The sequence below is a fragment of the Culex pipiens genome, chromosome 3 (assembly GCF_016801865.2).
Source record: "Culex pipiens pallens isolate TS chromosome 3, TS_CPP_V2, whole genome shotgun sequence".
Classification (NCBI taxonomy): domain Eukaryota; kingdom Metazoa; phylum Arthropoda; class Insecta; order Diptera; family Culicidae; genus Culex; species Culex pipiens.
In genome coordinates this window covers 115,976,288-115,988,984 of record NC_068939.1, presented here as the reverse complement: position 1 = coordinate 115,988,984, position 12,697 = coordinate 115,976,288, and the positions used below count along the sequence as shown (strand labels likewise).

Genomic DNA, 12,697 nt, shown 5'->3' with positions numbered 1-12,697 from the left:
CAACAACAATCCAGTTACAAAAAAATCAGAACGACGAATTACAAATTTTGTTATAAATAACATAAAATGTTATTGGCCTAGTATTTACAAATATCAAAAATGTTATTCCCAAGTTATTTCCGTCTGCTCGGGTGGTCAATATGGAGACTTTAATGAAAATTGTCTGGGGAATCGATTCCCAATATCGTATTTTGAAAATTTTGACGTTTAGACCACATTTCAACAAAACAGTTTTAGTAAATGATTTCTGTATTTCTTATAGGATAGACATACCATCCTGCATTTTTCGTAAGTCTTTTTGTTACATCTTAAGCTATTTCCTCAAAAATTTTGAACGAAACAAAATCGTGACGTCATATTGAAACTTTTTTTTTAAATGCCGTAAAAGTTGCGTGTATTTTTCATTCAGTATATTTTTTTCTGAAAACCCGTCCAATTTCTTACAAGTTTGTCTTTGGCCACTTTTTGAAACGATGATAAAGTAATTTTTAAATTACAAAATACAAAAATATTTTAATAACTTACGCCCTTCTCAAATGTCATTTCCCGATCAGGGGTAAATAACACGGGAATACCAAATTTTGGTATTGCTTGGGCAAATAACAGCGACCAAAATGTGCTCTTGGTTGCCCAGTAATAGATGGTAAAATACCATGAAATCATACCAAAATCTTGTATGTGGAAGGGCACAACAATACCAAACCATGTTATTCCAAAGGTAAAATAATACCACAAAATAAAATCATTTCAATACCAACTTGAGATCTTCTGGATTTTTGAACATTGCTTGAATACCAAAACTTGGTATTGCCATGGTTTTAATTTTAGGTATTCCCGCGCCCTTGGAAAGTCATATTTTGGTATTCCTGTGATCTTCCACATACAAGATTTTGATATGATTTCATGGTATTTTACCATCTATTACTGGGCAACCAAGAGCACATTTTGGTCGCTGGTATTTGCAGAAGTAATACCAAAATTTGGTATTTTCATACCATTTTTAGTGCAGCAGTTGCAGTTAGTGAAAAAACGGAAATGATCCATATGCAACAGCCAAATCTACTCACCTGATGATTCCATGTTGTTCTAAGTGATATTCTTCACCACATCGAATGCATTTGTCATTGATGAACGGCCTGTTCTTGAAGTTCTTGAAGCTTCTGAAAATAAAAAGATTGAAAAATAAGTATTATTAAAATGAAACTGGATTGAAATTCACCAAAATTCAATAATCTGTCGATTAACTCGTTTTTCAAAGTATTTGGTTATCCCAACTTAGAGAAATTTCAACGTTTTAAAAAAAATCTTAGCGGGTATATAAAAAAAATTAAAATCAGCTTTAACATTTTTGGGTTTCAAGTCATTTTAGCGCAAAATTAATTATCTCATTAAAATTCATAAAAAAAAAATCCCATAGTTTCAGAGGAATTTGATGAAACCTTTCAATACCAAAATAATACCAAAATGTGCCATCCTGACTTAGAAAATTTTCCACAATTTCAAGTCATTTCTGTAGGGGGTATATCGAAAATGTTTAAAATCAAGTTTGAAATTTCCGGTTTTCAATGAAAGCATTCGCTTTGAGACATCATTTTAGCGCAAAATTAATTATTTTGTCAAAATTGGTCAAAATTTTCCCATAGTTTCAGAGGAATTTGGTAAAACACTTTAATATCAAAAGAATACCAAAATGTGGTGTTCGACCATTGACAAATTCTGCAATTTTGCAATATCAAAACAATACCTTAAATTGGTATGATACCACATTTTGCTCTTGCATAATCCTTAAGAAAATTTTTAAAGGGTCCAGGAATACCAAAATTTGGTATTGATACCAGAGAAAGGTATTATTACGCATTTCCCTTGTTATTTACCCATGCTCGGGTTTTGAGTACAATTGGCTCCATATACACAAAAATGGCTTTTATAGGCCTAGGATAACATGTCTGAACAGTTTCATTAAAATCGGAGAGGGTCGGGTACAAAAGTACGAGAAAAATCCTGACTTGAGCTGGAATTGCTCGAATGTGAAACCTGGAAACATTTCATATTCATTTTGAATGTGTTCAAGAAACTTATATAATTTTGCCAAGCATTTATAGAGTGATTTTGAAAAGGTCCTATTCAAAAAAATCTCTAGATTTCAACTTTTTTTTTGACTAGAACCACCCTGGGTACCAGTCTACACTCGGGTAAATCTACATACTACATTCACACGAAGAAGCCTTTCAAAAGTGTGGGAGCTCTGCTGGTTCCCGGCAATGGTGCTAAGCTTTAAGGCGCTACTGCTTGTTACACAACAAAAAGAAAGTACATTCGAGGGGGAAAAACAATGAAAAAAATTGTTTTATTTTAAAAAAGGGTCGAAAAGTTCAAAAATTTAATTTTTCCACCCTTCCAACGCAATCTATTTTGATTTTTCAATAATGTTTACTGTGTACCCTTAGGGTGTTGAGTTCTCCCTGCTGGCTATGTTGGGTGCCAGCGTAAATTGCACCTAATGTGTGCATAAAATTTTAAAATGAACCATAATTTATTTCAAACATGGCTTTCCCCCCTAACCTGGCTGAAAGGTACAGGCACACATATGTACCCCATTTTTGGGTCGACGATGTTCCGTTTGTTTGTGTGGGAGACTTTGCGGCCAAATCGTGTGTATGTTCCGGATTGTGCACCAAACCACATGTTGGTGTGAAGTGATAGAAATGAAGTTATTGGCCGTAAAGTGTCGAATTTTCCGCAGGGATAGCCACGAACTGGTCAGCTCAGGGAGGGAGCAAGAGAAGAGTAGAATGGGTATTTTTCTGCTCTTTTGGGATGGTCGAGGAATTTTACACTGTGGTGGATGAAAGCCACACTAAGCCATGTTGTATATTGCAGTAATTTGATTGAGACTTCATCCGAAGGAGCCCAGTTCATTTTTTTCTTAAGTCATCCGGGCTGAAACGAGAGATGACATGTATGAAGTGAATTGAAATGGATGTGTTAGCAATGTTAAGTTAAACTACATTTACTTCTATGACAATCCTCTTTCTTTTTTTAGAAGCGGAAAAGACAATAAAACGAAGAGTCGTCTAAATCAATACAAAAAAAAATATGTTTAAAACAATGTTATGCTCATGCCAAAAAATAGCAATTTTTTTTTTTTTTTTGAATATTTATAAGAAAACAAAATATTTCAACGCAAACATCATCGATCAACCAAATGCCGTGGGATGCATCCATTCACAAAAGCACCTGATAACCTTCCGCACTGCATCACTGAAATTTCAATCAATCATCTCATCGTTTTGTGTCATTCTTCATCCCTTTTTCCAGACTCCGCCAGCGTGATGGTCCACGTGATCAAGGGCGAACATCCGGCGGCGATGCAGCACGGCATCAACAGTGCCAGCATCGTACACAAATCAGAACACGTAAGTATCCTGCTCCCCCGCAACCCCAATTCCCACGCAACAGACTATAGGGATGTATCGATTGATTGATGATGCTGCCGGTCAGTGTGTCACCTTTTCCGACCCGGTTTTTCCTCCGTGGCAGTGTGTGTTGCCCACTGTCGATAAGCATGTGTTTATGAGAGAGTGTAGTTTCAATCAACAACAGGGATTATGGTTCAGTATAAGCACTAAGTACTACACACGGTGCGGCCAGTTTAGTGCAGCCATTGATCCGCAATAATCGTGAAATTACATTTGCTCACACTATAAACTCAATTAACAATATTCCCAGAGTTTCTACCCGCCCCTTGTATCCCCAATGTGCACACGAACATATGCACCCACACAAACTCGAGCAAACGCCACCAGATCGATATAACTCAAACATGTAACTAACACCAATCGGTAACGCTTCTAAATCCAATCACAGAACATTATTGCCGGAGAAGCGTCTACACAGCTAAAAAAAACTTACATGAAAATAATGTGAAAATTTGTACAACCAAATTTTTACATTCTAAATCCAATTTTGGTTAAAAAGTACCTTCTTATTTTCTTATTAAATTATAAAAAAAAATTTAAAGACCATTTTTCGTATCCCCAAATTTAATCAGATTTTTTTCGAAGTGTACCTTCACCCATGGCCGTATTATCTCTTGCACGGATACGGTGGTGTTATATCCAGAAAAAGGGTGGCTCAAATTACAGTCCAGCCACAATTATCCAAGTCGTTTATTTTTATTTTTTCCTTTCAGGGATTGTACCTCAGCTACCATTTCAATGTTCATTGACATTGGTCCAAACTAGAGAGTCCAATTTCCCGGAGTTACAGAATTCCCGGGAAAAGGGAAATTTTCAACAAATTTCCCGGGAAATCCCGGGAATTCCCGGGAAATTTTAAATTAATCAAAAAATGGTCTGATCTTAATTTTGGTTAATGTTTTGCAACAAAAGAGTATAAAATAGCAACTATAATGGTCAAAATAAGTGTTAGGTTCAATTATTGCTTTGGCTGCTTGTTAAAAAACATACAACTTCAAGAAAATATATGAATTTTCTAAATACCTGTCTTTCAATTCGTTCAAAATATCAAAAAATAATGATTAGTATTTTGTATTGATAAGAAGTAGCTAGGATGAATTTTTTAAATCAAAGTGTTTGGAAAGTGAGTAAAATTAATCCATGTTCCAAAACGATAAAATTGCTTTTGAATACGTCTCTGTGACCAATTTGAGAGAATATAATAAAGAATTAAATTGATAATTTAGATTAAATGAAAAAAAAAATTATGAAGCAAATGCGTTTTTCATGGCAAAACATTGAAATGAAAAAAAAATTAAAGAAAATATTATTTTCATGGCAAATAATTTATCCAGAACAAATCTAACTGGTTTAATCTCATGAAAAAATCGATAAGCATTTAATTTACCTCAAAAATCTGGTATTCACTTGAAATACTATTTTTATGTAATCACAACTAAATTTTTCAAATGTTTGGAGCTAGTATTTAAAATATGTTGGCATATTTTGGTTTTTTTTTTTAATATAATACGAAGTAGTTTTTTTACGCCCTTAGTATCTCTAGTGCTCGATACATTTTCAACTTTTAACTGTTATTTCTCGAACACTTTTAAACAAATTCACCTATTTTTTCCTGCAAAAATCCTTTTAGAGACATTTAATGATACAAATTCAATTTTCTTCCAATTTGGTCATGGTAAACAAAACGTAAAAAAAATGATCTTGGGGGGATGTGGTACCTTATTTTCAAATGATATATCACATTTTAATTGTTTATTTTCATTTAATAATATCGCAATTATTGTTGCCCAAAAAATAAACAAGATCTATTCCTAGTTGTGAATGCTTCAGAAATTAACATAATCTAAAATAAATCTTGACATGAAATTTTTAGACCAACTGATACGTTCAATAAGAACAGTAAATTGAATTTGATAAAATAAAATTAAGTGCTTTCATTATTTATTTATTTCAAGTTTTAAAAATTAACCAAAAAGTTAAGAATATGTATACTTTCGCTTGAATTTCGGGAATTCCAGGGAAATTTAGAAATTTCCCGGGAAACGGGAAATATTTTTTTTCGAGAAATCCCGGGAATTCCCGGGATTTTTTCCCGGGACGGGAAATTGGACGCTCTAGTCCAAACTTTAAAGTCTTTAAAGCATATTTATACGAAATTTTCAGATCTTGTCCAGGCTGAAGAGAATTTTAATAAATAGTTATATTGTGCAATGTTTTTGAGCGTGAACAGCGGAATTAAAAAAGTGGTTATTTTTTTAAGTGTACAACTTTTTCAAAGACATTAAAACGATCAGTTCTTAATCAACAGGTTTTTGAAAGTTTGAATATCCATTTTGTATGGACTCCAGCTAAAATTATATGGTGACTTATGTGAAAGAACTAATTATGAAAAATTTCTTCTTTGGTACACATAAAGTTTCATCAAAATATTTAAAAAAAATCTAAACAATTCAAAAAAATGATTATCATTGCGAAAATTTCTTATATAGCGGAGTATTCAAGATATCAACTTCTAGCTTAGCAAACAAAATAAGTCACATTCGCGAGGCCAATCCCCTTTCAAATGACCAAATAATTATTCATTTTACTTTACTCACACGACCACGAATGATTTTTTTTTTCGTAGCTTTACGTTTGATTAGACGCTCCAGTTATGTGCATCTTATTTAAGGGAAAATTATACGATTTTTTCGTAGTGTGTGGGCACTAATTAAAAAAAAAAAGATTAACTGCGAATATTTTCAAATTAATTGCAAATTCGATTTTACATCGAAAAATGAAGTTGAAAATTTTTTGCGACCAATATCTCGTTTTTTTTAAATCAGTAAATTGATTCAAAAATGCATAACTCGTTTAAAGATTTTTTAACCGTTCTGGAAATTTCTGAAAAGTTGGCATTTGATGTTCCCAGAAAACTTATCAGAAAATAAAAATATTGTTTTTTACAAATCAAGTTTAACTGACAAAATATGAAATTAAAAATCACCAAGAAAAATGTAACGTGTATCATTTTTTGTTTCAGTGTAGTCCTTACCTACAACTTTGCGGAAGACACCAAATCGATCAAAAAAATCCTTCAAAAGATACAGATTTTTGAATTTTCCATTATCATTTTTGTATGGACAGCTGCCAAATTTGTATGGAAAATTATATGAACAAACTAATGATGCAAAATGGCTTCTTTGGGCATACCGAAGGCACCAATAAAGTTTCAGCCGGATTAAAAAAGGTGCAGGTGGTTATGTTACACATGACCAGTATGACAAAGAACTTAGCAGAAAAGCTTTTAAAATTACGCAATTTTGTTGAATTATGCGTCAGATAAAATCAAAACATTAATGGATTTATATTTTCGTTTAATTTCTCTTTAAGCTCCGTATTAAAAAAAACCATGATATCTCTATAATTCGATGTTTGTCCCCCAATCGGAACAATCGTGAGGTAGCGGGCTCTCCAGATTGTTGCCACCTTTTACGAAATGGCCAGTATTGTAAACCATGAGTTGTGATACCCATATTGCCAAAACACGTTGGTTCAAAAGATGTCTTCCCGGGAAAACTTTCCTTTAGGGCACCGGCCACTGCAGCTTTTGGCCAACTTTTTCTAAATTGCCATTTTCATTACCAATATCAAAAACCATGAAATTTGATACCCATATTGCCCAAAATCGTATGGTTCGATAATGTCCTCCCGGGAGAACCTCCCTGAGGGCACCGGCCACTCCAGGTTGTGGCCAATACTGTCAAAATGGCCATTTTCATCACCAGTATCAAAATCCAAGAAGTTTGATACCCATGTTGTCCAGTCTCGTATGGCCTTCCATCGGAACACCCCTGAGGAATCTGGCCACTCTGGGTCTTGTGGCCAGAATATTCCGGTGCCAGGTTGTTGTTTACTCCTCGGCGTCCAACGATAGAATGATTTCCCAGGGTTGACGGATCGGGGTTATATTGGCTTAGAATGGAGACGGATGTCCCGCCCCTTTGCGCCGGTTATCCCATTCCTACGTTATTCGCTTTTTGATGTACTGGTAGGAATGGGAAGTCGTAAAAACAGCATTTTTGCCAACGATTTTCATTCCATCGTCATCGTTCGAACCGACAACATCGTAGCAGCAGCAGCAGCGGAAAAAATCAACGACTGGAGGAAATCAAGAGCGAGCTCCGAGAAGAAGAAACACGCCAGCGTGTGCGTGAAATTGCTGCCAAAACGACGTCGAAGGAGAAAAACAAGGCCTACTTGGATGGACGCTCGAGAAGATGGCCACAAGAATCAACTTCTGCTGCAATTTAACAAAATGGCGCTTTTCAGCGCCAACGAAAAATTCACGAAAGAGTTATTGTTTCAAATGATTCATGCACTGCTTTTTGTGCATTTTCAAAGCTTTTGACGCTTGGCGTTTAAATTAATTTAAATATTTCCCCCAAAATTTACACTTTAAAAATAATTAACGAATATTAACTCAATTTTTGCTTGCAAGTGTCAACGGTCAATCGATCGCAGTTGGCCTTGAACAAGCAAGCGCGTGCTTTGACCCACGCAAAAAATCTTTCCGCTCTCTGATTGGCTGTTTTGTTTTGCCGTGGAGTCGTGAAGGCAGCATTTTTGCCAACGATTTTCATTCCATCGTCATCGTTCGAACCGACAACATCGTAGCAGCAGCAGCGGAAAAAAATCAACGACTGGAGGAAATCAAGAGCAAGCTCCGAGAAGAAGAAACACGCCAGCGTGTGCGTGAAATTGTTGCCAAAACGACGTCGAAGAAGAAAAACAAGGCCTACTTGGATGGACGCTCGAGAAGATGGCCACAAGAATCAACTTCTGCTGCAATTTAACAAAATGGAGCTTTTCAGCGCCAACGAAAAATTCACGAAAGAGTTATTGTTTCAAATGATTCATGCACTGCTTTCTGTGCATTTTCAAAGCTTTTGACGCTTGGCGTTTAAATTATTTTAAATATTTCCCCCAAAATTTTCATTTAAAAAAAAATTAACGAATATTAACAATTTTCGCTTGCAAGTGTCAACGGTCAATCGATCGCAGTTGGCCTTGAACAAGCAAGCGCGTGCTTTGACCCACGCAAAAATCTTTCCGCTCTCTGATTGGCTGTTTTGTTTTGCCGTGGAGTCGTGAAGGCAGCATTTTTGCCAACGATTTTCATTCCATCGTCATCGTTCGAACCGACAACATCGTAGCAGCAGCAGCAGCGGAAAAAAATCAACGACTGGAGGAAATCAAGAGCAAGCTCCGAGAAGAAGAAACACGCCAGCGTGTGCGTGAAATTGTTGCCAAAACGACGTCGAAGAAGAAAAACAAGGCCTACTTGGATGGACGCTCGAGAAGATGGCCACAAGAATCAACTTCTGCTGCAATTTAACAAAATGGAGCTTTTCAGCGCCAACGAAAAATTCACGAAAGAGTTATTGTTTCAAATGATTCATGCACTGCTTTCTGTGCATTTTCAAAGCTTTTGACGCTTGGCGTTTAAATTAATTTAAATATTTCCCCCAAAATTTTCACTTTAAAAAAAATTAACGAATATTAATTCAATTTTCGCTTGCAAGTACCAAACGTCAAACGATCGCATTTGTCCTTGAGCAAGCAAGCGCGTGCTTTGACCCACGCAAAAATCTTTCCGCTCTCTGATTGGCTGTTTTGTTTTGCCGTGGAGTCGTGAAGGCAGCATTTTTGCCAACGATTTTCATTCCATCGTCATCGTTCGAACCGACAACATCGTAGCAGCAGCAGCAGCGGAAAAAAATCAACGACTGGAGGAAATCAAGAGCAAGCTCCGAGAAGAAGAAACACGCCAGCGTGTGCGTGAAATTGCTGCCAAAACGACGTCGAAGGAGAAAAACAAGGCCTACTTGGATGGACGCTCGAGAAGATGGCCACAAGAATCAACTTCTGCTGCAATTTAACAAAATGGCGCTTTTCAGCGCCAACGAAAAATTCACGAAAGAGTAATTGTTTCAAATAATTCATGCACTGCTTTTGGTGCATTTTCAAAGCTTTTGACGCTTGGCGTTTAAATTAATTTAAATATTTCCCCCAAAATTTTTACTTTAAAAAAAATTAACGAATATTAATTCAATTTTCGCTTGCAAGTGCCAAACGTCAAACGATCGCAGTTGGCCTTGAGCAAGCAAGCGCGTGCTTTGACCCACGCAAAAATCTTTCCGCTCTCTGATTGGCTGTTTTGTTTTGCCGTGGAGTCGTGAAGGCAGCATTTTTGCCAACGATTTTCATTCCATCGTCATCGTTCGAACCGACAACATCGTAGCAGCAGCAGCAGCGGAAAAAAATCAACGACTGGAGGAAATCAAGAGCAAGCTCCGAGAAGAAGAAACACGCCAGCGTGTGCGTGAAATTGCTGCCAAAACGACGTCGAAGGAGAAAAACAAGGCCTACTTGGATGGACGCTCGAGAAGATGGCCACAAGAATCAACTTCTGCTGCAATTTAACAAAATGGCGCTTTTCAGCGCCAACGAAAAATTCACGAAAGAGTTATTGTTTCAAATGATTCATGCACTGCTTTTGGTGCATTTTCAAAGCTTTTGACGCTTGGCGTTTAAATTAATTTAAATATTTCCCCCAAAATTTACACTTAAAAAAAATTAACGAATATTAATTCAATTTTCGCTTGCAAGTACCAAACGTCAAACGATCGCAGTTGTCCTTGAGCAAGCAAGCGCGTGCTTTGACCCACGCAAAAATCTTTCCGCTCTCTGATTGGCTGTTTTGTTTTGCCGTGGAGTCGTGAAGGCAGCATTTTTGCCAACGATTTTCATTCCATCGTCATCGTCAACGATCGCAGTTGAGCCTTGAACAATTGCTCAAAATCATATGGTTCGGTAAATGTTCTCCCGGGAGAACCTCCCTGAGGGCACTGGCCACTCCAGGTTGTGGCCAATACTTTCGAAATGGTATTTTTCATTACTAGTATTTAAAAACATGAATTTTGATACCCATATTGCCCAAAATCGTATGGTTCGGTATATGTCCTCCCGAGAGAACCTCCCTGAGGGCACCGGCCACTCCAGGTTGTGGCCAATACTGTCAAAATGGTCATTTTCATTACCAGTATGGAAAAACATGAATTTTGATACCAATATTGCCCAAAATCGTATGGTTCGGTAAATGTCCTCCCGGGAGATTCTCCCTGAGGGCACCGGCCACTCCAGGTTGTGGCCAATACTGTCAAAATGGCCATTTTCATTACCAGTATTGAAAACCAAGAAGTTTGATACCCATATTGCCCAAAATCGTATGGTTCGGTAAATGTCCTCCCGGGAGAACTTCCCTGAGGGCACCGGCCACTCCAGGTTATGGCCAATACTGTCAAAATGGCCATTTTCATTACCAGTATTGAAAACCAAGAAGTTTGATACCCATATTGCCCAAAATCGTATGGTTCTGTTAATGTCCTCCCGGGAGAACCTCCCTGAGAGCACCGGCCACTCCAGGTTGTTGCCAATACTGTCAAAATGGCCATTTTCTTCACCAGTATCAAAATCCAAGAAGTTTGATACCCATATTGTCCCGTCTCGTATGGCCTTCCATCGGAACACCCCTGAGGGTTCTGGCCACTCCGGGTCTTGTGGCCAGAATATTCCGGCTGGCCTGCCTCCGCTTGGGCTGCTCCTTGCTCCAGGCCAGCTGCTTTTCGGCCAACTGCTTCTGGGCCTCCAGGCCATCTGCTTCCAGGTCCAGGTTGTTGTTCACTCCTCGGCGTCCAGCGATAGATTGATTTTCTTGGGCTGATCGAGCGGGGTTTATATTGGCTCGAAATGGTGACGGATGCCCCGCCTTTTTGTGCCGGTTATCCCAAACCTCATCATTCGCTTTTTGTTTCAACTTTGTGGAAAATTCCACGCAACAGTGTCTTGTTGCGTTGCAGACCCCTTCCCCAGTACCAAGCATGCAACATTTTCGTAACGCGCGACATTTTTCGTTTTTCTGGATTGACACCTCACCAGAATAGAGCCCTTAGGACAAAGTTCTTTGTCAAAATACAAAAATTAAAATTAAAAGAAAAAGACTAATTTTGTAGAGAATTTCTCTACTACGGTAAGCATCGGTCAACAATATAATGCTTTTTTCATCTAAAAATAAACTATCAAAATCTACCGCATAAAAAAATATTCTAAAATTTATCAGATTGCATAAACCTACAAGTAGTTTTCATAAGCAAATGGAATATGTTCGGAATACAGCACATTTTTTGTCACCCTATCAACTCACTGTTCTCCGGCCGGATCCATATCGCCATTTATCTCGTTAGCGATCTGATGACTGGCCCACATCTGAACTCACACAAACACTTAACCACATACACACAAACACACAAATAGAACGGTAAAATAATTTACTAATCAAGTTTCCGTCTGTTGCTTTATCTGTATCCCCTCTCTTTCTCTCCTCTTTTCCTTTCACGGAACTAATCACTGGCCATCGGTACATCTGTCCATCGTCCATCGTATTGCCGGATGCTGGATGCTGCTGGACCTCAACCCACGTGGATTTACACACACGCCCACCCACAGATCATCCGTGCGCTGGTGGTCTCGCTGGTTTGCTTCCAGCTGCTGCTGGTCAGCGTACTTCCCAATAGGTAAGCTGTTTTGCAAAGTGATTAATTTACTTCGTCGGTTACGTTGGTTGGCGGCGGTTCCACGAGGTTTCAGGATGACCTCCAGGGTTGACCGGTTGAGTGCGGAAATCGAACTGATGGATTTTCTCATTTGTGGGAAGCCGCCACCCCTAAATGAGATTGCGAAATAAGCGGGACTTTGCGGGGGAGTTCCGAAATCAAAGTGATTCCAAGCACTCCCACAGAGAGTCGGTGGAAAATTCACCAATTTCCGATTCGCCTAAACTGTGCTGTGATTCACAACCGGAAATAACTCCAACTGCATGTTGGCAGTTGGGTTTTTCCCCGCGAGCTTTGAATTTGGAAATATTGCGTCGGAAATCCCAAATTCTCGTAATCCTCAAACCATCAACAATATCATGCACATTGTTGGAAACTATCACTCTAGAACCAACTTGGTAAGGAACCGGACGAAAATAATTCAAATGAGCAGTAGCGGCAACAAAAGCAAGCCAGAGAGGGCGAATAAAAGCCCCAAGAAATCGTTCCCTCTCCTTTGTCCTGCTGTTCGTAAAGCTGTTTCTTGACCCCTTTGGAGCTGCGTAAATATGAACTTTTCACAAA

At 38.0% G+C, this 12,697-nt stretch overlaps 1 protein-coding gene across 2 annotated transcripts in view; it reads left to right on the top strand.

The window, feature by feature from the left end:
* The window catches only part of LOC120419349 (hemicentin-1-like), a 134,236-nt gene that overhangs the window by 88,540 nt on the left and 32,999 nt on the right, over window positions 1-12,697 (top strand). For both annotated transcript variants that reach the window (XM_039582020.2, XM_052710085.1), the window contains exons 7-8: window positions 3,319-3,416; window positions 12,027-12,094. In XM_039582020.2, coding sequence (XP_039437954.1) covers window positions 3,319-3,416; window positions 12,027-12,094 — 166 coding nt within the window. The remainder of the gene's footprint in view (window positions 1-3,318; window positions 3,417-12,026; window positions 12,095-12,697) is intronic.